The sequence below is a fragment of the Cavia porcellus genome, unplaced genomic scaffold, assembly GCF_034190915.1.
Source record: "Cavia porcellus strain 051 isolate PalLab524CR breed Dunkin Hartley unplaced genomic scaffold, mCavPor4.1 scaffold_14, whole genome shotgun sequence".
In the NCBI taxonomy this organism is placed as follows: domain Eukaryota; kingdom Metazoa; phylum Chordata; class Mammalia; order Rodentia; family Caviidae; genus Cavia; species Cavia porcellus.
The window spans coordinates 52,293,691-52,319,071 of record NW_026947497.1 but is presented as its reverse complement, the minus strand read 5'-3'; the positions used below and the strand labels follow the sequence as shown (position 1 = coordinate 52,319,071).

The 25,381-nt window shown below is 54.8% G+C and overlaps 1 protein-coding gene across 1 annotated transcript in view; it reads left to right on the top strand.

Annotated features, from left to right (window-relative positions):
• Positions 1 to 24,892, top strand: part of LOC100725604 (uncharacterized) — a 65,726-nt gene extending 40,834 nt beyond the window's left edge. The window contains 22 exon segments of the mRNA XM_063260527.1: positions 156 to 643; positions 2,166 to 2,318; positions 3,746 to 4,034; positions 4,278 to 4,765; positions 6,288 to 6,440; positions 7,936 to 8,132; positions 8,237 to 8,355; positions 8,405 to 8,892; positions 10,436 to 10,588; positions 12,086 to 12,282; positions 12,387 to 12,505; positions 12,555 to 13,042; positions 14,567 to 14,719; positions 16,217 to 16,413; positions 16,518 to 16,636; positions 16,686 to 17,173; positions 18,698 to 18,850; positions 20,348 to 20,544; positions 20,649 to 20,767; positions 20,817 to 21,304; positions 22,406 to 22,867; positions 23,979 to 24,892. Coding sequence (XP_063116597.1) covers positions 156 to 643; positions 2,166 to 2,318; positions 3,746 to 4,034; positions 4,278 to 4,765; positions 6,288 to 6,440; positions 7,936 to 8,132; positions 8,237 to 8,355; positions 8,405 to 8,892; positions 10,436 to 10,588; positions 12,086 to 12,282; positions 12,387 to 12,505; positions 12,555 to 13,042; positions 14,567 to 14,719; positions 16,217 to 16,413; positions 16,518 to 16,636; positions 16,686 to 17,173; positions 18,698 to 18,850; positions 20,348 to 20,544; positions 20,649 to 20,767; positions 20,817 to 21,304; positions 22,406 to 22,867; positions 23,979 to 24,004 — 5,734 coding nt within the window. The 3' untranslated portion in view covers positions 24,005 to 24,892.
• The last annotated feature ends 489 nt before the right edge of the window (positions 24,893 to 25,381 follow it).

The window sequence follows — 25,381 nt, the reverse complement described above, 5'->3', positions numbered from 1 at the left end:
AACCCCATCCTGGACCCTCCTTGAGTACTCGTGGCTCCTTCTCCACAAACCATGCCGACCTCCTGGCCCTCGTGGACCTGCGGACTGCCCTGTCCCCTACCACAGAGTGAGGCAGAGGCTCACAGTCAGCTCCTCCTGTCCCTCCCTCCCCACAGGTCCTATGCAGCCATGGCCCTGGCCCAGGACGTGTTTGCCACAGCCATGGTGCTCTCGCAGGACCAGGGCTATTGCACGTCCCTGGATGCCGCCAACAGTGGCCATGGGAGCTGGACCTCATGCTCCAGTGACTCGCACAACAACATCCAGACCATCCAGCACCTGAGGAGCTGGGAGACCCCACTGTTCGGGCCTGTGCTCTGCGATTACCCCGGGGACCCCATGGGGCCCTGGGCCAACAGGGGCCACCTGGACCACTTGATTTTTGCCGAGGATGGCCAGAAGGGCGACAGACAGAACCCAATCGAAGAAAGCCTGGAGCAGGCGCAGTCCAGGGCCCGCTGGGCCTCTCCCACTGGCTCCAAGGACATGTCCCTTGAGGCCGAGAATGGCAGCAGCCTGGCGCCCGCGCCCACAGAGGAGCCCAAGGCTGGCCCTGTGCCAGCCCTCAGGGTGGCCACCTCGAGCGCTACCAAGGGGCTGGTCGGTAAGTCTGGGGGGACTCCTCAGACCTCATCCTCCCAAGCCCAGGTTGTGTGCATGTGCATGTGGCCTCGAGATGCTGCTCTGCTGTCCTAGGCTGCCCAGGGCACCCAGCGTGGAAGTGGGTGGGGGACACGGCTGTGCTAGCAGTGGTGAGCCGGCTCTGTGCCTGAGTGTTTCTCAGGTCAGTGCCTCGAACCGAGCTGGCTTCAGCCATGTCAGTAGCAGGCCTCGGAGCCTGCCTGCAGGCATGCCGGCCATGGGCACAGCTCTGCCTCACCGAGCTCCCACTTCTGCAAGTTTCAGGCACTGGAAATACGGACAGAGCTCGCAGGTTAATGAAATTATACCTCATCTTTTTCCTTAAAAACAGCGCATTCATTGGTTTACCCTTCTCAAATAGATGCACTACAGAACAAGCTTTCATAAAGTGTGCCCACTATTTCTTCTGCCTGTCTGTGGAAGGAAGTAACCTGAACAGAAATAAGGAATGTTTTTACCAGGGTACAGCAGGCTGGCTTAGAGGCGCTGGGCCTTGGGTGAGGTCCCTCGGTCTCTGTGCTGGGCGCTGTTGGCTGAACTCCATCCTCCCTGAGGCGGCTCGGAGGAGTGTGGTCGAGGTACCCTGCCCCTCTGTGCGGAGGGCGCCATGTGTGAAGTGCTGACACTCTGCTGAGGCCCTGCCAGCCTGAGGCGACTGCCTGCTGGCCTGTAGCTTTGGTGCACTTGGAGTTTTCACACCGCTTTGCCTGATAGTATCGCTTCTTCCCCAGAGACGCCATTTAGAGTGCAGAAGGCTGCTTACATGAGATGGCATGCTGGCAGGAAGGGGACATGGTTTGGGGCTGTTCTTCCTTTCTGGAAATCTCTCTGCTTGTCAGCTCTGAGGGAGTTTGAGGATGCCCCATAGTACTATGAGAAGCTTTGTAAAGTGTCTCCCATACTCCTGGAGAATAATCAAGGGGTCACTTTGTGTCTACCCACGCACCCTTCCCAGCCAGGCCCATGCACCCTGGGAGCCGCCATCCTGGCTTCTGTGGAAGAGGCAGCTAGTTTCCTCTTCCTCTGTGGACTGAGTACATTACTGATGAGGACCCTTGGTGCTGTATCCTGCCTCCCCCATCCGCTCCGTGTCTCTGGGCCCTCTGCTTTTCTCCTGGTGTTCCCCTTTCCCCAGAGCTGAACTGCCCCGTAGTAGCAAATACCTGCTTCCAACCCAAGCTGGAGTTGAAGTGACCCCACTGAGCCCCGAATTCAGATGTTCACATATTGTCCACTTAATCTTGGTTGTTGCCAAGCACATGGTTATGGTGTCAGAGGTTTGGAATTTAAAACATCCACAGCCACCTCTTGGCCCTGGGAATCGGAAGTCTGAGCACAGGCATCTCTGCCTCCTCCACCTGTTCTCATATCGTGACGGTACAAGGAATATCCCGTTGTAAATATGTGGAACCTTACAGTAGCACTGAGTTTCAATACAGCCCTTTAGTTGTTAGAAGTTTTTAGTTATTTGCTTATTTTTGTAGGCATAAACTCTCCGCAAGCTTTAAAGAAGATCCTCTCGCTGTCTGAAGAAGGCAGTCTGGAGCGCCACCCAAAGCAGGCGGAGGACATGCTGTCCAGCGCGTCCTCCAAGCACTTGTCTTCACCCACATCCCCGCAGAGCTCGCCCAGGAAAGGTAGGGCTGTAGTGGTGGGCTTAGGCGCTGCCCTCTGCAGTCACAGAATTTTTTGCTGATTTCACAGGTTTTAATCTGCTCAGGGTGCCTTCACAGTCAGGGGCCTTCCCTCATTTTAAGCATTGGGAAGAATTTTTGTATTTCTTTTTAATATTACAGTATGTCAGATTTATCAGTTACACAGTCCTTTTAAACATCCATTTGCCTTTTTATTAATCCTAAATGTGGGAAGAATTCTTTCTATGTAAACATTCGTTCTTGTGTGACTGACGTTAGTACAGGGAGGAAGACTGTAGGGCCGAGCACCTGGTGTGTGTCTGTCGGGGTGGCTGGGCCTTGGTCCCCTTCCCCTACCCATGGGCCTGGCCCTTGATCCTCCCCCTTGGGTGGTGGCAGCCAAGGCTGTGCCCCACTGTCACTTGTAGAGTCCCGGAGCGGCTCACGTACGGCCAGGCTTCACTGTGGCCTCTGAGTGCCAGATCTGGGTGGGGGCTACGTCTGCGCTGTCCCTGTGTCCTGCGGTCAGTGGCAGTGGCGCTCAGCTGAGGCACTTTGACTCTGGGCAGCTGGACTTCGCTGGTTCCTCTTCTTTCCCGGGAAGTGAGCACCACCAGCTGTAGGATGGCATGGGACCAGGGCAGGTGGAGCTTTCAGAACTGGAGTCCCCGGGTCGTAATGCCTGAGGGGCAGGCGCTGTGCGCGACCCTCTTTCCCAGAGACAGATTGATTTTGGAATGGACTTCTGAGGAACAGATTTAAATTTCATCTGGCAAGACTTGCAGTGTGATTATAGACATTTCATAGGGAAACACATTAAATCTTAGCAAGACCCTATGTGACCTTGAACAAATAAATCAGGAATTACTAGGTTAGTGAAATGGGGGCCACTTAAATTGGCAAATTTAGGTCCTCCAGATTTATTTACATATTCTATATTATTTATTTTGTAGTAAGTGGCATTTAAAAACTTACATGGTCTGTGATTGTATCAAATGATTTTGAACTAAGATGATTACATGCTTAGTAATGCAGAAAAGAAAAAAATGAGTGCGGAAAAGGAATATTCAGATTTTAATGGCGTGGTGGTGCACCCCTACACTCTGTGCCAGCTATCAAAAGGCTGGGGCAGGAGGGTCGCTGCAACTTTGAGGCCAGCCTGGAATGCTCAGACCCTGTCTCAAAAAAACAAAACAAATGAGGTTTCTACTTTTTAACGCTGATTGGTGCATAAGCAGACGCCCTGTGCCCAGCCTCCATGTGCTGTGACCTTGGGCCACAGGGTGTGAGGGACAGCGGGCGCTGAGCTCGCTTGGCACAGCCCTGACTTCTGTATCTCCACTAAGCAGTCCGGTGCTCCTCCTTAGGTAAGGGGCTCCTTTGTGAGGACAGGAGTGCGAACTCTGAGGCATGAGGGGTCCCCTTCCCAGTGAGCGTCCTGCATTTCTGCTTGGCTTTTCTTCCATCATGTGAGGTCTCCCATGTGTTTGCAGGTTACACCCTGGCCCCCAGCTGGAGCGTGGACAACTTCTCCGACTCTGGCCCCAGCGAGATCTCCTCTAGGTCCGGTATGGTCAGAAACTCCTCCTTGGACTCGGTGCCCATGGCCCTGCAGGAGGAGCGGAGGCAGCAGCACTCCGTGAGCCTGGTGGAGATCGGCCTGGGCGTTGTCAGGGCAGAGCAGCAGACAGTGCTAGAGCCAGACCAGTACAGCCTGGGGTGGGTGCCCTTCCTGCACCCGCCTCCTCGCCCTGCTGCCCCTCACCACCTGGCCCTGTGGGTGCCCGCGCCAAGGGCCCCATGGGACAACCCCATCCTGGACCCTCCTTGAGTACTCGTGGCTCCTTCTCCACAAACCATGCCGACCTCCTGGCCCTCGTGGACCTGCGGACTGCCCTGTCCCCTACCACAGAGTGAGGCAGAGGCTCACAGTCAGCTCCTCCTGTCCCTCCCTCCCCACAGGTCCTATGCAGCCATGGCCCTGGCCCAGGACGTGTTTGCCACAGCCATGGTGCTCTCGCAGGACCAGGGCTATTGCACGTCCCTGGATGCCGCCAACAGTGGCCATGGGAGCTGGACCTCATGCTCCAGTGACTCGCACAACAACATCCAGACCATCCAGCACCTGAGGAGCTGGGAGACCCCACTGTTCGGGCCTGTGCTCTGCGATTACCCCGGGGACCCCATGGGGCCCTGGGCCAACAGGGGCCACCTGGACCACTTGATTTTTGCCGAGGATGGCCAGAAGGGCGACAGACAGAACCCAATCGAAGAAAGCCTGGAGCAGGCGCAGTCCAGGGCCCGCTGGGCCTCTCCCACTGGCTCCAAGGACATGTCCCTTGAGGCCGAGAATGGCAGCAGCCTGGCGCCCGCGCCCACAGAGGAGCCCAAGGCTGGCCCTGTGCCAGCCCTCAGGGTGGCCACCTCGAGCGCTACCAAGGGGCTGGTCGGTAAGTCTGGGGGGACTCCTCAGACCTCATCCTCCCAAGCCCAGGTTGTGTGCATGTGCATGTGGCCTCGAGATGCTGCTCTGCTGTCCTAGGCTGCCCAGGGCACCCAGCGTGGAAGTGGGTGGGGGACACGGCTGTGCTAGCAGTGGTGAGCCGGCTCTGTGCCTGAGTGTTTCTCAGGTCAGTGCCTCGAACCGAGCTGGCTTCAGCCATGTCAGTAGCAGGCCTCGGAGCCTGCCTGCAGGCATGCCGGCCATGGGCACAGCTCTGCCTCACCGAGCTCCCACTTCTGCAAGTTTCAGGCACTGGAAATACGGACAGAGCTCGCAGGTTAATGAAATTATACCTCATCTTTTTCCTTAAAAACAGCGCATTCATTGGTTTACCCTTCTCAAATAGATGCACTACAGAACAAGCTTTCATAAAGTGTGCCCACTATTTCTTCTGCCTGTCTGTGGAAGGAAGTAACCTGAACAGAAATAAGGAATGTTTTTACCAGGGTACAGCAGGCTGGCTTAGAGGCGCTGGGCCTTGGGTGAGGTCCCTCGGTCTCTGTGCTGGGCGCTGTTGGCTGACCTCCATCCTCCCTGAGGCGGCTCGGAGGAGTGTGGTCGAGGTACCCTGCCCCTCTGTGCGGAGGGCGCCATGTGTGAAGTGCTGACACTCTGCTGAGGCCCTGCCAGCCTGAGGCGACTGCCTGCTGGCCTGTAGCTTTGGTGCACTTGGAGTTTTCACACCGCTTTGCCTGATAGTATCGCTTCTTCCCCAGAGACGCCATTTAGAGTGCAGAAGGCTGCTTACATGAGATGGCATGCTGGCAGGAAGGGGACATGGTTTGGGGCTGTTCTTCCTTTCTGGAAATCTCTCTGCTTGTCAGCTCTGAGGGAGTTTGAGGATGCCCCATAGTACTATGAGAAGCTTTGTAAAGTGTCTCCCATACTCCTGGAGAATAATCAAGGGGTCACTTTGTGTCTACCCACGCACCCTTCCCAGCCAGGCCCATGCACCCTGGGAGCCGCCCTCCTGGCTTCTGTGGAAGAGGCAGCTAGTTTCCTCTTCCTCTGTGGACTGAGTACATTACTGATGAGGACCCTTGGTGCTGTATCCTGCCTCCCCCATCCGCTCCGTGTCTCTGGGCCCTCTGCTTTTCTCCTGGTGTTCCCCTTTCCCCAGAGCTGAACTGCCCCGTAGTAGCAAATACCTGCTTCCAACCCAAGCTGGAGTTGAAGTGACCCCACTGAGCCCCGAATTCAGATGTTCACATATTGTCCACTTAATCTTGGTTGTTGCCAAGCACATGGTTATGGTGTCAGAGGTTTGGAATTTAAAACATCCACAGCCACCTCTTGGCCCTGGGAATCGGAAGTCTGAGCACAGGCATCTCTGCCTCCTCCACCTGTTCTCATATCGTGACGGTACAAGGAATATCCAGTTGTAAATATGTGGAACCTTACAGTAGCACTGAGTTTCAATACAGCCCTTTAGTTGTTAGAAGTTTTTAGTTATTTGCTTATTTTTGTAGGCATAAACTCTCCGCAAGCTTTAAAGAAGATCCTCTCGCTGTCTGAAGAAGGCAGTCTGGAGCGCCACCCAAAGCAGGCGGAGGACATGCTGTCCAGCGCGTCCTCCAAGCTCTTGTCTTCACCCACATCCCCGCAGAGCTCGCCCAGGAAAGGTAGGGCTGCAGTGGTGGGCTTAGGCGCTGCCCTCTGCAGTCATAGAATTTCTTGCTGATTTCACAGGTTTTAATCTGCTCAGGGTGCCTTCACAGTCAGGGGCCTTCCCTCATTTTAAGCATTGGGAAGAATTTTTGTATTTCTTTTTAATATTACAGTATGTCAGATTTATCAGTTACACAGTCCTTTTAAACATCCATTTGCCTTTTTATTAATCCTAAATGTGGGAAGAATTCTTTCTATGTAAACATTCGTTCTTGTGTGACTGACGTTAGTACAGGGAGGAAGACTGTAGGGCCGAGCACCTGGTGTGTGTCTGTCGGGGTGGCTGGGCCTTGGTCCCCTTCCCCTACCCATGGGCCTGGCCCTTGATCCTCCCCCTTGGGTGGTGGCAGCCAAGGCTGTGCCCCACTGTCACTTGTAGAGTCCCGGAGCGGCTCACGTATGGCCAGGCTTCACTGTGGCCTCTGAGTGCCAGATCTGGGTGGGGGCTACGTCTGCGCTGTCCCTGTGTCCTGCGGTCAGTGGCAGTGGCGCTCAGCTGAGGCACTTTGACTCTGGGCAGCTGGACTTCGCTGGTTCCTCTTCTTTCCCGGGAAGTGAGCACCACCAGCTGTAGGATGGCATGGGACCAGGGCAGGTGGAGCTTTCAGAACTGGAGTCCCCGGGTCGTAATGCCTGAGGGGCAGGCGCTGTGCGCGACCCTCTTTCCCAGAGACAGATTGATTTTGGAATGGACTTCTGAGGAACAGATTTAAATTTCATCTGGCAAGACTTGCAGTGTGATTATAGACATTTCATAGGGAAACACATTAAATCTTAGCAAGACCCTATGTGACCTTGAACAAATAAATCAGGAATTACTAGGTTAGTGAAATGGGGGCCACTTAAATTGGCAAATTTAGGTCCTCCAGATTTATTTACATATTCTATATTATTTATTTTGTAGTAAGTGGCATTTAAAAACTTACATGGTCTGTGATTGTATCAAATGATTTTGAACTAAGATGATTACATGCTTAGTAATGCAGAAAAGAAAAAAATGAGTGCGGAAAAGGAATATTCAGATTTTAATGGCGTGGTGGTGCACCCCTACACTCTGTGCCAGCTATCAAAAGGCTGGGGCAGGAGGGTCGCTGCAACTTTGAGGCCAGCCTGGAATGCTCAGACCCTGTCTCAAAAAAAAAAAACAAAACAAATGAGATTTCTACTTTTTAACGCTGATTGGTGCATAAGCAGACGCCCTGTGCCCAGCCTCCATGTGCTGTGACCTTGGGCCACAGGGTGTGGGGGACAGCGGGCGCTGAGCTCGCTTGGCACAGCCCTGACTTCTGTATCTCCACTAAGCAGTCCGGTGCTCCTCCTTAGGTAAGGGGCTCCTTTGTGAGGACAGGAGTGCGAACTCTGAGGCATGAGGGGTCCCCTTCCCAGTGAGCGTCCTGCATTTCTGCTTGGCTTTTCTTCCATCATGTGAGGTCTCCCATGTGTTTGCAGGTTACACCCTGGCCCCCAGCTGGAGCGTGGACAACTTCTCCGACTCTGGCCCCAGCGAGATCTCCTCTAGGTCCGGTATGGTCAGAAACTCCTCCTTGGACTCGGTGCCCATGGCCCTGCAGGAGGAGCGGAGGCAGCAGCACTCCGTGAGCCTGGTGGAGATCGGCCTGGGCGTTGTCAGGGCAGAGCAGCAGACAGTGCTAGAGCCAGACCAGTACAGCCTGGGGTGGGTGCCCTTCCTGCACCCGCCTCCTCGCCCTGCTGCCCCTCACCACCTGGCCCTGTGGGTGCCCGCGCCAAGGGCCCCATGGGACAACCCCATCCTGGACCCTCCTTGAGTACTCGTGGCTCCTTCTCCACAAACCATGCCGACCTCCTGGCCCTCGTGGACCTGCGGACTGCCCTGTCCCCTACCACAGAGTGAGGCAGAGGCTCACAGTCAGCTCCTCCTGTCCCTCCCTCCCCACAGGTCCTATGCAGCCATGGCCCTGGCCCAGGACGTGTTTGCCACAGCCATGGTGCTCTCGCAGGACCAGGGCTATTGCACGTCCCTGGATGCCGCCAACAGTGGCCATGGGAGCTGGACCTCATGCTCCAGTGACTCGCACAACAACATCCAGACCATCCAGCACCTGAGGAGCTGTGAGACCCCACTGTTCGGGCCTGTGCTCTGCGATTACCCCGGGGACCCCATGGGGCCCTGGGCCAACAGGGGCCACCTGGACCACTTGATTTTTGCCGAGGATGGCCAGAAGGGCGACAGACAGAACCCAATCGAAGAAAGCCTGGAGCAGGCGCAGTCCAGGGCCCGCTGGGCCTCTCCCACTGGCTCCAAGGACATGTCCCTTGAGGCCGAGAATGGCAGCAGCCTGGCGCCCGCGCCCACAGAGGAGCCCAAGGCTGGCCCTGTGCCAGCCCTCAGGGTGGCCACCTCGAGCGCTACCAAGGGGCTGGTCGGTAAGTCTGGGGGGACTCCTCAGACCTCATCCTCCCAAGCCCAGGTTGTGTGCATGTGCATGTGGCCTCGAGATGCTGCTCTGCTGTCCTAGGCTGCCCAGGGCACCCAGCGTGGAAGTGGGTGGGGGACACGGCTGTGCTAGCAGTGGTGAGCCGGCTCTGTGCCTGAGTGTTTCTCAGGTCAGTGCCTCGAACCGAGCTGGCTTCAGCCATGTCAGTAGCAGGCCTCGGAGCCTGCCTGCAGGCATGCCGGCCATGGGCACAGCTCTGCCTCACCGAGCTCCCACTTCTGCAAGTTTCAGGCACTGGAAATACGGACAGAGCTCGCAGGTTAATGAAATTATACCTCATCTTTTTCCTTAAAAACAGCGCATTCATTGGTTTACCCTTCTCAAATAGATGCACTACAGAACAAGCTTTCATAAAGTGTGCCCACTATTTCTTCTGCCTGTCTGTATTTCTTCTGCCTGTCTGTGGAAGGAAGTAACCTGAACAGAAATAAGGAATGTTTTTACCAGGGTACAGCAGGCTGGCTTAGACGCGCTGGGCCTTGGGTGAGGTCCCTCGGTCTCTGTGCTGGGCGCTGTTGGCTGACCTCCATCCTCCCTGAGGCGGCTCGGAGGAGTGTGGTCGAGGTACCCTGCCCCTCTGTGCGGAGGGCGCCATGTGTGAAGTGCTGACAGTCTGCTGAGGCCCTGCCAGCCTGAGGCGACTGCCTGCTGGCCTGTAGCTTTGGTGCACTTGGAGTTTTCACACCGCTGTGCCTGATTGTATCGCTTCTTCCCCAGAGACGCCATTTAGAGTGCAGAAGGCTGCTTACATGAGATGGCATGCTGGCAGGAAGGGGGGACATGGTTTGGGGCTGTTCTTCCTTTCTGGAAATCTCTCTGCTTGTCAGCTCTGAGGGAGTTTGAGGACGCCCCATAGTACTATGAGAAGCTTTGTAAAGTGTCTCCCATACTCCTGGAGAATAATCAAGGGGTCACTTTGTGTCTACCCACGCACCCTTCCCAGCCAGGCCCATGCACCCTGGGAGCCGCCCTCCTGGCTTCTGTGGAAGAGGCAGCTAGTTTCCTCTTCCTCTGTGGACTGAGTACATTACTGATGAGGACCCTTGGTGCTGTATCCTGCCTCCCCCATCCGCTCCGTGTCTCTGGGCCCTCTGCTTTTCTCCTGGTGTTCCCCTTTCCCCAGAGCTGAACTGCCCCGTAGTAGCAAATACCTGCTTCCAACCCAAGCTGGAGTTGAAGTGACCCCACTGAGCCCCGAATTCAGATGTTCACATATTGTCCACTTAATCTTGGTTGTTGCCAAGCACATGGTTATGGTGTCAGACGTTTGGAATTTAAAACATCCACAGCCACCTCTTGGCCCTGGGAATCGGAAGTCTGAGCACAGGCATCTCTGCCTCCTCCACCTGTTCTCATATCGTGACGGTACAAGGAATATCCAGTTGTAAATATGTGGAACCTTACAGTAGCACTGAGTTTCAATACAGCCCTTTAGTTGTTAGAAGTTTTTAGTTATTTGCTTATTTTTGTAGGCATAAACTCTCCGCAAGCTTTAAAGAAGATCCTCTCGCTGTCTGAAGAAGGCAGTCTGGAGCGCCACCCAAAGCAGGCGGAGGACATGCTGTCCAGCGCGTCCTCCAAGCTCTTGTCTTCACCCACATCCCCCCAGAGCTCGCCCAAGAAAGGTAGGGCTGTAGTGGTGGGCTTAGGCGCTGCCCTCTGCAGTTACAGAATTTTTTGCTGATTTCATAGGTTTTAATCTGCTCAGGGTGCCTTCACAGTCAGGGGCCTTCCCTCATTTTAAGCATTGGGAAGAATTTTTGTATTTCTTTTTAATATTACAGTATGTCAGATTTATCAGTTACACAGTCCTTTTAAACATCCATTTGCCTTTTTATTAATCCTAAATGTGGGAAGAATTCTTTCTATGTAAACATTCGTTCTTGTGTGACTGACGTTAGTACAGGGAGGAAGACTGTAGGGCCGAGCAACTGGTGTGTGTCTGTCGGGGTGGCTGGGCCTTGGTCCCCTTCCCCTACCCATGGGCCTGGCCCTTGATCCTCTCCCTTGGGTGGTGGCAGCCAAGGCTGTGCCCCACTGTCACTTGTAGAGTCCCGGAGCGGCTCACGTATGGCCAGGCTTCACTGTGGCCTCTGAGTGCCAGATCTGGGTGGGGGCTACGTCTGCGCTGTCCCTGTGTCCTGCGGTCAGTGGCAGTGGCGCTCAGCTGAGGCACTTTGACTCTGGGCAGCTGGACTTCGCTGGTTCCTCTTCTTTCCCGGGAAGTGAGCACCACCAGCTGTAGGATGGCATGGGACCAGGGCAGGTGGAGCTTTCAGAACTGGAGTCCCCGGGTCGTAATGCCTGAGGGGCAGGCGCTGTGCGCGACCCTCTTTCCCAGAGACAGATTGATTTTGGAATGGACTTCTGAGGAACAGATTTAAATTTCATCTGGCAAGACTTGCAGTGTGATTATAGACATTTCATAGGGAAACACATTAAATCTTAGCAAGACCCTATGTGACCTTGAACAAATAAATCAGGAATTACTAGGTTAGTGAAATGGGGGCCACTTAAATTGGCAAATTTAGGTCCTCCAGATTTATTTACATATTCTATATTATTTATTTTGTAGTAAGTGGCATTTAAAAACTTACATGGTCTGTGATTGTATCAAATGATTTTGAACTAAGATGATTACATGCTTAGTAATGCAGAAAAGAAAAAAATGAGTGCGGAAAGGGAATATTCAGATTTTAATGGCGTGGTGGTGCACCCCTACACTCTGTGCCAGCTATCAAAAGGCTGGGGCAGGAGGGTCGCTGCAACTTTGAGGCCAGCCTGGAATGCTCAGACCCTGTCTCAAAAAAAAAAAAAACAAAACAAATGAGATTTCTACTTTTTAACGCTGATTGGTGCATAAGCAGACGCCCTGTGCCCAGCCTCCATGTGCTGTGACCTTGGGCCACAGGGTGTGGGGGACAGCGGGCGCTGAGCTCGCTTGGCACAGCCCTGACTTCTGTATCTCCACTAAGCAGTCCGGTGCTCCTCCTTAGGTAAGGGGCTCCTTTGTGAGGACAGGAGTGCGAACTCTGAGGCATGAGGGGTCCCCTTCCCAGTGAGCGTCCTGCATTTCTGCTTGGCTTTTCTTCCATCATGTGAGGTCTCCCATGTGTTTGCAGGTTACACCCTGGCCCCCAGCTGGAGCGTGGACAACTTCTCCGACTCTGGCCCCAGCGAGATCTCCTCTAGGTCCGGTATGGTCAGAAACTCCTCCTTGGACTCGGTGCCCATGGCCCTGCAGGAGGAGCGGAGGCAGCAGCACTCCGTGAGCCTGGTGGAGATCGGCCTGGGCGTTGTCAGGGCAGAGCAGCAGACAGTGCTAGAGCCAGACCAGTACAGCCTGGGGTGGGTGCCCTTCCTGCACCCGCCTCCTCGCCCTGCTGCCCCTCACCACCTGGCCCTGTGGGTGCCCGCGCCAAGGGCCCCATGGGACAACCCCATCCTGGACCCTCCTTGAGTACTCGTGGCTCCTTCTCCACAAACCATGCCGACCTCCTGGCCCTCGTGGACCTGCGGACTGCCCTGTCCCCTACCACAGAGTGAGGCAGAGGCTCACAGTCAGCTCCTCCTGTCCCTCCCTCCCCACAGGTCCTATGCAGCCATGGCCCTGGCCCAGGACGTGTTTGCCACAGCCATGGTGCTCTCGCAGGACCAGGGCTATTGCACGTCCCTGGATGCCGCCAACAGTGGCCATGGGAGCTGGACCTCATGCTCCAGTGACTCGCACAACAACATCCAGACCATCCAGCACCTGAGGAGCTGGGAGACCCCACTGTTCGGGCCTGTGCTCTGCGATTACCCCGGGGACCCCATGGGGCCCTGGGCCAACAGGGGCCACCTGGACCACTTGATTTTTGCCGAGGATGGCCAGAAGGGCGACAGACAGAACCCAATCGAAGAAAGCCTGGAGCAGGCGCAGTCCAGGGCCCGCTGGGCCTCTCCCACTGGCTCCAAGGACATGTCCCTTGAGGCCGAGAATGGCAGCAGCCTGGCGCCCGCGCCCACAGAGGAGCCCAAGGCTGGCCCTGTGCCAGCCCTCAGGGTGGCCACCTCGAGCGCTACCAAGGGGCTGGTCGGTAAGTCTGGGGGGACTCCTCAGACCTCATCCTCCCAAGCCCAGGTTGTGTGCATGTGCATGTGGCCTCGAGATGCTGCTCTGCTGTCCTAGGCTGCCCAGGGCACCCAGCGTGGAAGTGGGTGGGGGACACGGCTGTGCTAGCAGTGGTGAGCCGGCTCTGTGCCTGAGTGTTTCTCAGGTCAGTGCCTCGAACCGAGCTGGCTTCAGCCATGTCAGTAGCAGGCCTCGGAGCCTGCCCGCAGGCATGCCGGCCATGGGCACAGCTCTGCCTCACCGAGCTCCCACTTCTGCAAGTTTCAGGCACTGGAAATACGGACAGAGCTCGCAGGTTAATGAAATTATACCTCATCTTTTTCCTTAAAAACAGCGCATTCATTGGTTTACCCTTCTCAAATAGATGCACCACAGAACAAGCTTTCATAAAGTGTGCCCACTATTTCTTCTGCCTGTCTGTGGAAGGAAGTAACCTGAACAGAAATAAGGAATGTTTTTACCAGGGTACAGCAGGCTGGCTTAGACGCGCTGGGCCTTGGGTGAGGTCCCTCGGTCTCTGTGCTGGGCGCTGTTGGCTGACCTCCATCCTCCCTGAGGCGGCTCGGAGGAGTGTGGTCGAGGTACCCTGCCCCTCTGTGCGGAGGGCGCCATGTGTGAAGTGCTGACAGTCTGCTGAGGCCCTGCCAGCCTGAGGCGACTGCCTGCTGGCCTGTAGCTTTGGTGCACTTGGAGTTTTCACACCGCTGTGCCTGATTGTATCGCTTCTTCCCCAGAGACGCCATTTAGAGTGCAGAAGGCTGCTTACATGAGATGGCATGCTGGCAGGAAGGGGGGACATGGTTTGGGGCTGTTCTTCCTTTCTGGAAATCTCTCTGCTTGTCAGCTCTGAGGGAGTTTGAGGACGCCCCATAGTACTATGAGAAGCTTTGTAAAGTGTCTCCCATACTCCTGGAGAATAATCAAGGGGTCACTTTGTGTCTACCCACGCACCCTTCCCAGCCAGGCCCATGCACCCTGGGAGCCGCCCTCCTGGCTTCTGTGGAAGAGGCAGCTAGTTTCCTCTTCCTCTGTGGACTGAGTACATTACTGATGAGGACCCTTGGTGCTGTATCCTGCCTCCCCCATCCGCTCCGTGTCTCTGGGCCCTCTGCTTTTCTCCTGGTGTTCCCCTTTCCCCAGAGCTGAACTGCCCCGTAGTAGCAAATACCTGCTTCCAACCCAAGCTGGAGTTGAAGTGACCCCACTGAGCCCCGAATTCAGATGTTCACATATTGTCCACTTAATCTTGGTTGTTGCCAAGCACATGGTTATGGTGTCAGACGTTTGGAATTTAAAACATCCACAGCCACCTCTTGGCCCTGGGAATCGGAAGTCTGAGCACAGGCATCTCTGCCTCCTCCACCTGTTCTCATATCGTGACGGTACAAGGAATATCCAGTTGTAAATATGTGGAACCTTACAGTAGCACTGAGTTTCAATACAGCCCTTTAGTTGTTAGAAGTTTTTAGTTATTTGCTTATTTTTGTAGGCATAAACTCTCCGCAAGCTTTAAAGAAGATCCTCTCGCTGTCTGAAGAAGGCAGTCTGGAGCGCCACCCAAAGCAGGCGGAGGACATGCTGTCCAGCGCGTCCTCCAAGCTCTTGTCTTCACCCACATCCCCGCAGAGCTCGCCCAAGAAAGGTAGGGCTGTAGTGGTGGGCTTAGGCGCTGCCCTCTGCAGTTACAGAATTTTTTGCTGATTTCATAGGTTTTAATCTGCTCAGGGTGCCTTCACAGTCAGGGGCCTTCCCTCATTTTAAGCATTGGGAAGAATTTTTGTATTTCTTTTTAATATTACAGTATGTCAGATTTATCAGTTACACAGTCCTTTTAAACATCCATTTGCCTTTTTATTAATCCTAAATGTGGGAAGAATTCTTTCTATGTAAACATTCGTTCTTGTGTGACTGACGTTAGTACAGGGAGGAAGACTGTAGGGCCGAGCAACTGGTGTGTGTCTGTCGGGGTGGCTGGGCCTTGGTCCCCTTCCCCTACCCATGGGCCTGGCCCTTGATCCTCCCCCTTGGGTGGTGGCAGCCAAGGCTGTGCCCCACTGTCACTTGTAGAGTCCCGGAGCGGCTCACGTATGGCCAGGCTTCACTGTGGCCTCTGAGTGCCAGATCTGGGTGGGGGCTACGTCTGCGCTGTCCCTGTGTCCTGCGGTCAGTGGCAGTGGCGCTCAGCTGAGGCACTTTGACTCTGGGCAGCTGGACTTCGCTGGTTCCTCTTCTTTCCCGGGAAGTGAGCACCACCAGCTGTAGGATGGCATGGGACCAGGGCAGGTGGAGCTTTCAGAACTGGAGTCCCCGGGTCGTAATGCCTGAGGGGCAGGCGCTGTGCGCGACCCTCTTTCCCAGAGACAGATTGATTTTGGAATGGACTTCTGAGGAACAGATTTAAATTTCATCTGGCAAGACTTGCAGTGTGATTATAGACATTTCATAGGGAAACACATTAAATCTTAGCAAGACCCTATGTGACCTTGAACAAATAAATCAGGAATTACTAGGTTAGTGAAATGGGGGCCACTTAAATTGGCAAATTTAGGTCCTCCAGATTTATTTACATATTCTATATTATTTATTTTGTAGTAAGTGGCATTTAAAAACTTACATGGTCTGTGATTGTATCAAATGATTTTGAACTAAGATGATTACATGCTTAGTAATGCAGAAAAGAAAAAAATGAGTGCGGAAAGGGAATATTCAGATTTTAATGGCGTGGTGGTGCACCCCTACACTCTGTGCCAGCTATCAAAAGGCTGGGGCAGGAGGGTCGCTGCAACTTTGAGGCCAGCCTGGAATGCTCAGACCCTGTCTCAAAAAAAAAAAAAACAAAACAAATGAGATTTCTACTTTTTAACGCTGATTGGTGCATAAGCAGACGCCCTGTGCCCAGCCTCCATGTGCTGTGACCTTGGGCCACAGGGTGTGGGGGACAGCGGGCGCTGAGCTCGCTTGGCACAGCCCTGACTTCTGTATCTCCACTAAGCAGTCCGGTGCTCCTCCTTAGGTAAGGGGCTCCTTTGTGAGGACAGGAGTGCGAACTCTGAGGCATGAGGGGTCCCCTTCCCAGTGAGCGTCCTGCATTTCTGCTTGGCTTTTCTTCCATCATGTGAGGTCTCCCATGTGTTTGCAGGTTACACCCTGGCCCCCAGCTGGAGCGTGGACAACTTCTCCGACTCTGGCCCCAGCGAGATCTCCTCTAGGTCCGGTATGGTCAGAAACTCCTCCTTGGACTCGGTGCCCATGGCCCTGCAGGAGGAGCGGAGGCAGCAGCACTCCGTGAGCCTGGTGGAGATCGGCCTGGGCGTTGTCAGGGCAGAGCAGCAGACAGTGCTAGAGCCAGACCAGTACAGCCTGGGGTGGGTGCCCTTCCTGCACCCGCCTCCTCGCCCTGCTGCCCCTCACCACCTGGCCCTGTGGGTGCCCGCGCCAAGGGCCCCATGGGACAACCCCATCCTGGACCCTCCTTGAGTACTCGTGGCTCCTTCTCCACAAACCATGCCGACCTCCTGGCCCTCGTGGACCTGCGGACTGCCCTGTCCCCTACCACAGAGTGAGGCAGAGGCTCACAGTCAGCTCCTCCTGTCCCTCCCTCCCCACAGGTCCTATGCAGCCATGGCCCTGGCCCAGGACGTGTTTGCCACAGCCATGGTGCTCTCGCAGGACCAGGGCTATTGCACGTCCCTGGATGCCGCCAACAGTGGCCATGGGAGCTGGACCTCATGCTCCAGTGACTCGCACAACAACATCCAGACCATCCAGCACCTGAGGAGCTGGGAGACCCCACTGTTCGGGCCTGTGCTCTGCGATTACCCCGGGGACCCCATGGGGCCCTGGGCCAACAGGGGCCACCTGGACCACTTGATTTTTGCCGAGGATGGCCAGAAGGGCGACAGACAGAACCCAATCGAAGAAAGCCTGGAGCAGGCGCAGTCCAGGGCCCGCTGGGCCTCTCCCACTGGCTCCAAGGACATGTCCCTTGAGGCCGAGAATGGCAGCAGCCTGGCGCCCGCGCCCACAGAGGAGCCCAAGGCTGGCCCTGTGCCAGCCCTCAGGGTGGCCACCTCGAGCGCTACCAAGGGGCTGGTCGGTAAGTCTGGGGGGACTCCTCAGACCTCATCCTCCCAAGCCCAGGTTGTGTGCATGTGCATGTGGCCTCGAGATGCTGCTCTGCTGTCCTAGGCTGCCCAGGGCACCCAGCGTGGAAGTGGGTGGGGGACACGGCTGTGCTAGCAGTGGTGAGCCGGCTCTGTGCCTGAGTGTTTCTCAGGTCAGTGCCTCGAACCGAGCTGGCTTCAGCCATGTCAGTAGCAGGCCTCGGAGCCTGCCCGCAGGCATGCCGGCCATGGGCACAGCTCTGCCTCACCGAGCTCCCACTTCTGCAAGTTTCAGGCACTGGAAATACGGACAGAGCTCGCAGGTTAATGAAATTATACCTCATCTTTTTCCTTAAAAACAGCGCATTCATTGGTTTACCCTTCTCAAATAGATGCACTACAGAACAAGCTTTCATAAAGTGTGCCCACTATTTCTTCTGCCTGTCTGTGGAAGGAAGTAACCTGAACAGAAATAAGGAATGTTTTTACCAGGGTACAGCAGGCTGGCTTAGACGCGCTGGGCCTTGGGTGAGGTCCCTCGGTCTCTGTGCTGGGCGCTGTTGGCTGACCTCCATCCTCCCTGAGGCGGCTCGGAGGAGTGTGGTCGAGGTACCCTGCCCCTCTGTGCGGAGGGCGCCATGTGTGAAGTGCTGACAGTCTGCTGAGGCCCTGCCAGCCTGAGGCGACTGCCTGCTGGCCTGTAGCTTTGGTGCACTTGGAGTTTTCACACCGCTGTGCCTGATTGTATCGCTTCTTCCCCAGAGACGCCATTTAGAGTGCAGAAGGCTGCTTACATGAGATGGCATGCTGGCAGGAAGGGGGGACATGGTTTGGGGCTGTTCTTCCTTTCTGGAAATCTCTCTGCTTGTCAGCTCTGAGGGAGTTTGAGGACGCCCCATAGTACTATGAGAAGCTTTGTAAAGTGTCTCCCATACTCCTGGAGAATAATCAAGGGGTCACTTTGTGTCTACCCACGCACCCTTCCCAGCCAGGCCCATGCACCCTGGGAGCCGCCCTCCTGGCTTCTGTGGAAGAGGCAGCTAGTTTCCTCTTCCTCTGTGGACTGAGTACATTACTGATGAGGACCCTTGGTGCTGTATCCTGCCTCCCCCATCCGCTCCGTGTCTCTGGGCCCTCTGCTTTTCTCCTGGTGTTCCCCTTTCCCCAGAGCTGAACTGCCCCGTAGTAGCAAATACCTGCTTCCAACCCAAGCTGGAGTTGAAGTGACCCCACTGAGCCCCGAATTCAGATGTTCACATATTGTCCACTTAATCTTGGTTGTTGCCAAGCACATGGTTATGGTGTCAGACGTTTGGAATTTAAAACATCCACAGCCACCTCTTGGCCCTGGGAATCGGAAGTCTGAGCACAGGCATCTCTGCCTCCTCCACCTGTTCTCATATCGTGACGGTACAAGGAATATCCAGTTGTAAATATGTGGAACCTTACAGTAGCACTGAGTTTCAATACAGCCCTTTAGTTGTTAGAAGTTTTTAGTTATTTGCTTATTTTTGTAGGCATAAACTCTCCGCAAGCTTTAAAGAAGATCCTCTCGCTGTCTGAAGAAGGCAGTCTGGAGCGCCACCCAAAGCAGGCGGAGGACATGCTGTCCAGCGCGTCCTCCAAGCTCTTGTCTTCACCCACATCCCCGCAGAGCTCGCCCAAGAAAGGTAGGGCTGTAGTGGTGGGCTTAGGCGCTGCCCTCTGCAGTTACAGAATTTTTTGCTGATTTCATAGGTTTTAATCTGCTCAGGGTGCCTTCACAGTCAGGGGCCTTCCCTCATTTTAAGCATTGGGAAGAATTTTTGTATTTCTTTTTAATATTACAGTATGTCAGATTTATCAGTTACACAGTCCTTTTAAACATCCATTTGCCTTTTTATTAATCCTAAATGTGGGAAGAATTCTTTCTATGTAAACATTCGTTCTTGTGTGACTGACGTTAGTACAGGGAGGAAGACTGTAGGGCCGAGCACCTGGTGTGTGTCTGTCGGGGTGGCTGGGCCTTGGTCCCCTTCCCCTACCCATGGGCCTGGCCCTTGATCCTCCCCCTTGGGTGGTGGCAGCCAAGGCTGTGCCCCACTGTCACTTGTAGAGTCCCGGAGCGGCTCACGTATGGCCAGGCTTCACTGTGGCCTCTGAGTGCCAGATCTGGGTGGGGGCTACGTCTGCGCTGTCCCTGTGTCCTGCGGTCAGTGGCAGTGGCGCTCAGCTGAGGCACTTTGACTCTGGGCAGCTGGACTTCGCTGGTTCCTCTTCTTTCCCGGGAAGTGAGCACCACCAGCTGTAGGATGGCATGGGACCAGGGCAGGTGGAGCTTTCAGAACTGGAGTCCCCGGGTCGTAATGCCTGAGGGGCAGGCGCTGTGCGCGACCCTCTTTCCCAGAGACAGATTGATTTTGGAATGGACTTCTGAGGAACAGATTTAAATTTCATCTGGCAAGACTTGCAGTGTGATTATAGACATTTCATAGGGAAACACATTAAATCTTAGCAAGACCCTATGTGACCTTGAACAAATAAATCAGGAATTACTAGGTTAGTGAAATGGGGGCCACTTAAATTGGCAAATTTAGGTCCTCCAGATTTATTTACATATTCTATATTATTTATTTTGTAGTAAGTGGCATTTAAAAACTTACATGGTCTGTGATTGTATCAAATGATTTTGAACTAAGATGATTACATGCTTAGTAATGCAGAAAAGAAAAAAATGAGTGCGGAAAGGGAATATTCAGATTTTAATGGCGTGGTGGTGCACCCCTACACTCTGTGCCAGCTATCAAAAGGCTGGGGCAGGAGGGTCGCTGCAACTTTGAGGCCAGCCTGGAATGCTCAGACCCTGTCTCAAAAAAAAAAAAAACAAAACAAATGAGATTTCTACTTTTTAACGCTGATTGGTGCATAAGCAGACGCCCTGTGCCCAGCCTCCATGTGCTGTGACCTTGGGCCACAGGGTGTGGGGGACAGCGGGCGCTGAGCTCGCTTGGCACAGCCCTGACTTCTGTATCTCCACTAAGCAGTCCGGTGCTCCTCCTTAGGTAAGGGGCTCCTTTGTGAGGACAGGAGTGCGAACTCTGAGGCATGAGGGGTCCCCTTCCCAGTGAGCGTCCTGCATTTCTGCTTGGCTTTTCTTCCATCATGTGAGGTCTCCCATGTGTTTGCAGGTTACACCCTGGCCCCCAGCTGGAGCGTGGACAACTTCTCCGACTCTGGCCCCAGCGAGATCTCCTCTAGGTCCGGTATGGTCAGAAACTCCTCCTTGGACTCGGTGCCCATGGCCCTGCAGGAGGAGCGGAGGCAGCAGCACTCCGTGAGCCTGGTGGAGATCGGCCTGGGCGTTGTCAGGGCAGAGCAGCAGACAGTGCTAGAGCCAGACCAGTACAGCCTGGGGTGGGTGCCCTTCCTGCACCCGCCTCCTCGCCCTGCTGCCCCTCACCACCTGGCCCTGTGGGTGCCCGCACCAAGGGCCCCATGGGACAACCCCATCCTGGACCCTCCTTGAGTACTCGTGGCTCCTTCTCCACAAACCATGCCGACCTCCTGGCCCTCGTGGACCTGCGGACTGCCCTGTCCCCTACCACAGAGTGAGGCAGAGGCTCACAGTCAGCTCCTCCTGTCCCTCCCTCCCCACAGGTCCTATGCAGCCATGGCCCTGGCCCAGGACGTGTTTGCCACAGCCATGGTGCTCTCGCAGGACCAGGGCTATTGCACGTCCCTGGATGCCGCCAACAGTGGCCATGGGAGCTGGACCTCATGCTCCAGTGACTCGCACAACAACATCCAGACCATCCAGCACCTGAGGAGCTGGGAGACCCCACTGTTCGGGCCTGTGCTCTGCGATTACCCCGGGGACCCCATGGGGCTCTGGGCCAACAGGGGCCACCTGGACCACTTGATTTTTGCCGAGGATGGCCAGAAGGGCGACAGACAGAACCCAATCGAAGAAAGCCTGGAGCAGGCGCAGTCCAGGGCCCGCTGGGCCTCTCCCACTGGCTGCAAGGACATGTCCCTTGAGGCCGAGAATGGCAGCAGCCTGGCGCCCGCGCCCACAGAGGAGCCCAAGGCTGGCCCTGTGCCAGCCCTCAGGGTGGCCACCTCGAGCGCTACCAAGGGGCTGGTCGGTAAGTCTGGGGGGACTCCTCAGACCTCATCCTCCCAAGCCCAGGTTGTGTGCATGCGCATGTGCCCTCGAGATGCTGCTCTGCTGTCCTAGGCTGCCCAGGGCACCCAGCGTGGCAGTGGGTGGGGGACATGGCTGTGGTAGCAGTGCTGAGTCGGCTGTGTGCCTGTGCTCACTGCGTATTTCCCAGTCCTGGTGTTTTGGGTCGTGTCTCGTAGTCCGAAAATAACCAAGCTATACAGCGGCTCTCCAGGGAAGTGCTTGATTTTCACTGAAACTTCGAACTACTGTTTTACCACTCTCTTGAGCTCTGCTTGGAGCAGGGCCTTCGCCTGCTCAGGTTGGCTTTGTGGCCCTTCCTGGGCACCCCGGTGTGCAACAGGGAGGCCCCATTGTGTCTGGAGTTTCTGCCCTTGGCATGCTGGACCCACCTGCTCCCATGGGCCACCTCCCCGCTGGTGTTAGTGTGAAAGGGAGGATGGGAAGGACAGAGAAAGAATGCCTGCTTCCTTCTGGGGAGAAGGTGACCTGAGCTCTTTGGAGGGGAACGGTGAGGAGTGTGTAGGGCCACGAGGAGCAAGAATTGAAGAATCCTCATTACAGGACGCAGCCCCTCTGTTAGTGGAGAAACTGCTTGGTCTGGCTTGGGCTTCAGGTCTCAGACTCTGTGTGACCCAGGCCGGCCTCGAACTCGCTGCGCTGCCTTGTCCGGAGCCTTCGGTAGGCGTCCCTTTCATGCCCTTCCCGGGTGACAGAGGAGGTGATGGCTGAACAGTCTTAGGTTCATCCTTTTCAAGCACTTGCTGTTAAAACTGAGTAGCACAATTTTTATTGTGAAGAAAGGATTTAGTTCCTAACGTTTGAGTTAGCTCAACACAAAACTTTAATCAACGTTAATTAAAAGGATTTTCAGAAACATAAACACCTTACAGTGTTAGTTGTTCAGGTGACATTTAGGGATGGAGATACTGCTTTCCCTAATTTGTTTGCATGTCCTGTTTCCGGAGAGAGCCATCGGGCCTGGGAGTACTGAGCCTTTTTGACCTGCATGGTGGAGGTGGAGGCCGGCCAGGCCGCCAGTGCCTTTCCCGCAGGAGCTGAGCCACACCGGGCAGGCATGAGCCTGGGTGCACTAGGGTTTGTGTCCACTCCGGTCTCGAGGGGTCCCCTTCTGCAAGGCAGCCATGCTCAGAGGCCCAAAGCTGGCTGTGCATGAGCAGCCCAACAGTGTCAGGGGTTGGACTGCTGCAGCCTGGTGCGGAACCCCTGCTTCACCTAACCGGGTTCTGCTTCCTTGCAGTGTGGAAGGAGGGCCTGTACCCAGAGCCACCTCCAACCCCGCCTGGCTACTTGGGCATCCTGATCACAGACTTCGAGGTGCCTCCGAATCCAGCACTCCGGCCCCCAGAGTATACTGTGGCGCTGCAGAGCTCATGCATGGTGGTGCGGCCCGCGGAGGTCTCATCCTTGGCACCGGGCGGCAGACCACAGTGGCACAAGCCCAGTGAGGCTGATCCCCATCTGGCCCCCTGCCAGGATCAGGGCTTCTGCAAGGAGGAAGATGGTAGGTGTGGGAGGTGGCAGTGGGGCAGCGCTGGGCCAGGCTGGGCTCTGCTGGGCAGGTTCTGCCTGGTGGGCAAGCTTCCGGAGCAGGGGAGACCCTGAGCTCCCTCCCCCACCTGCACCTCTTCTCTGATTCTTTTTTGACTTTTTCCTTTTTATCGGTACCAGGGATCGAACTCACGACTGCCTGCTTGCAAGGCAGGCGCTTATGCCGCTGAGCTAAATCCCCAGCCCCTCTTCTCTGATTCTTAATAAATCAAGGCATTCCACAGCCCTATGTTAAGGATAAGGATAAACATCTGTACTGTGTTGAAGAATGTAAAGAAGGACTTTGAGCTGTAAAATAGATGGCTGAAACATTATATGGGACTTAGAGGCACTGGGACCTTTGGCAGTGAAAGAGAATACAGCTGCATACATTTCCTGGCACTGTTTTAAAGGTGCCGTGGATGGGACACTGACCCTGTTTCCTGAGCACTTCCCACACTGTCTGCCTTCATTTATGCATGTCTAAGAGGGGCTCCAAGTTGTCTGTGCTGAGCTGGAGCTTGGGATCCTCCTTGTCCAGCCTGCTGATGCTGGGATCACAGGCCGCTGGCCCAGCACACCCAGCCTCTCTGTAACTCTTTCACCGCCTTTGTGTAAATCTACCTGCGGAGTTTGGATTGAGGTTGAAGAACAAGAGCCTTCTTTTTTTTAAGTTTTCAGTTTAACATTCTTCTTTACATGGTCACTATGTGAAAAAGCCAAATATAACAAGTGAGAGTGAATTCATGATTGGCGCGCAGCGATAACCTTTTTCTAACATCTCTGTGTGTGGTTTTTAATGTGTATGGCTGCGTCATTAAAAATCGGCACAGCCATTTTATAACTTTCTTCCGTGAATTTAAACAGGAGTCACTTTCCATGTAAACAGAAATATTTTTTATCAGATGTAGCTCTTGGAAGATGCACGCGTGCATACGTGCCTGTGTGCGTGCGTGCGTATGTGTGTGATCTTGCGCCATTTTCATTGCTGAAGGCTGCCTGGAAGAGCCCCAGGGCTGTGGGGAGCCAGCTTTGCCTGTGGGTCACTCACTGGCCTCTCTGTTTCCTCCCCTGCTGCCCTGCAGAGGATGAGCAGGTGTCTGCCCTGTGAGGCCCAGGCCCGGGCATCGAGCCACGCAGAGGAGCGCACAGAGGACAGCATCCTACTTGGGCCTCAGAGCAGAGCTTGCCCTGCTACTGAGGACCTTCACTGCCTGCAGTGGGCTGTTGGCTGCTCCTCCTACCCCTTTGCATGTGAATACTGTGAAGACCTCACCAGCACTTTCCAGACTTTGTTGCTTGAAATGCACAGAGCAGCTATCTCCCAGTGTAGTGGGCCTTGCCCACATAGCATCATTCCAGATCCCGCATGCTGGGGCCCACCGGAGCCGCTCCCTGGGCGCGCTCTCTGTGCCTGGAAGGAAGGCTTTGAAAGGCCTCCCTGTTGGATCCTAGCTCAGCCCCAGAGCTCGGTGTCATCAGGATGATAAGCAGAGCCTGCCACGGAGACCTGGGACCTCCAGCCCCCAGGAGAGGGACTGGAGACCCTTAGAGCGCAGTGCTTGTCCTCTTGTTTACAGTGCTCCTTTTGAAAATGAGTTCCAAGAGTCAAGGTTATAGCCCTTTGATGATTGCAGTATTATTTCTGAACCTCATGTAGGTTGCCACCTGAGCTTCTAAAAACCCAAATGTTCTGTCGGGACGCAGCCAGGTGAGGATGGAAGGCCTGGCCCTTCCAGTCCAGCCTCTGCCCCCTGCCTCCTCCACGGCGGCAGGCCATCCTCTGGCCAGGCCTTGGACCTGGAGTGTGTCCTGCTTCCACTGAGACAAGGTGGCAGCCCCTTAAGTTATATTTCTTTGATTTTAGTTACTTTAGAGCTTCCGAATTTTTTGTTTTGTTGTCTTTTTGAAGAATAGCTTGTAACTGGATAGCATTCGCAGTGAGTGCAGCACTGGCCCTGGGACTGATGCCAGCTGAGCTTCCTGTCCCCAGGGGCCGCTCCCCCCCCCCCCCCCCCCCCGGCCCCAGTGTCTGGGCCTCAGAGATGCTGCCTTGGCCAGGAGGGTGAGCGCCTGGCGGGGGCGCCTCCTGGAGGCAACTGCCTGCTCACAGTTGCTGCAGGACCAAGGACTCCAGAGGACTCCCCTCTCCATTTGGGGTCGTTTTTGCAGAGATTCCGGAAAGTGAAGGCTGCCAGTCTGAGGAGTACTCAGATGTTTGGAGCTGCTGGTCTTGGGTTTCCATTGAATTCAGCTGATCATGCTGATCAGTAGATAAACGTAAATAGCATCAAATTTTAAAAGTCCAATTGCAGTGTTTTTTCACTGTATCAGACAATGTCAGTGCTTTATTTAATAATTCTCTGTCTCATGGCATTTGTCTACTTCCTTATATATTACATTGTCAATTATACATTTCTAACTTTACATGGAATATGCATTATTTGCCAGTTTTATTATATAGGCTATGGACCTCATGTGCATATTA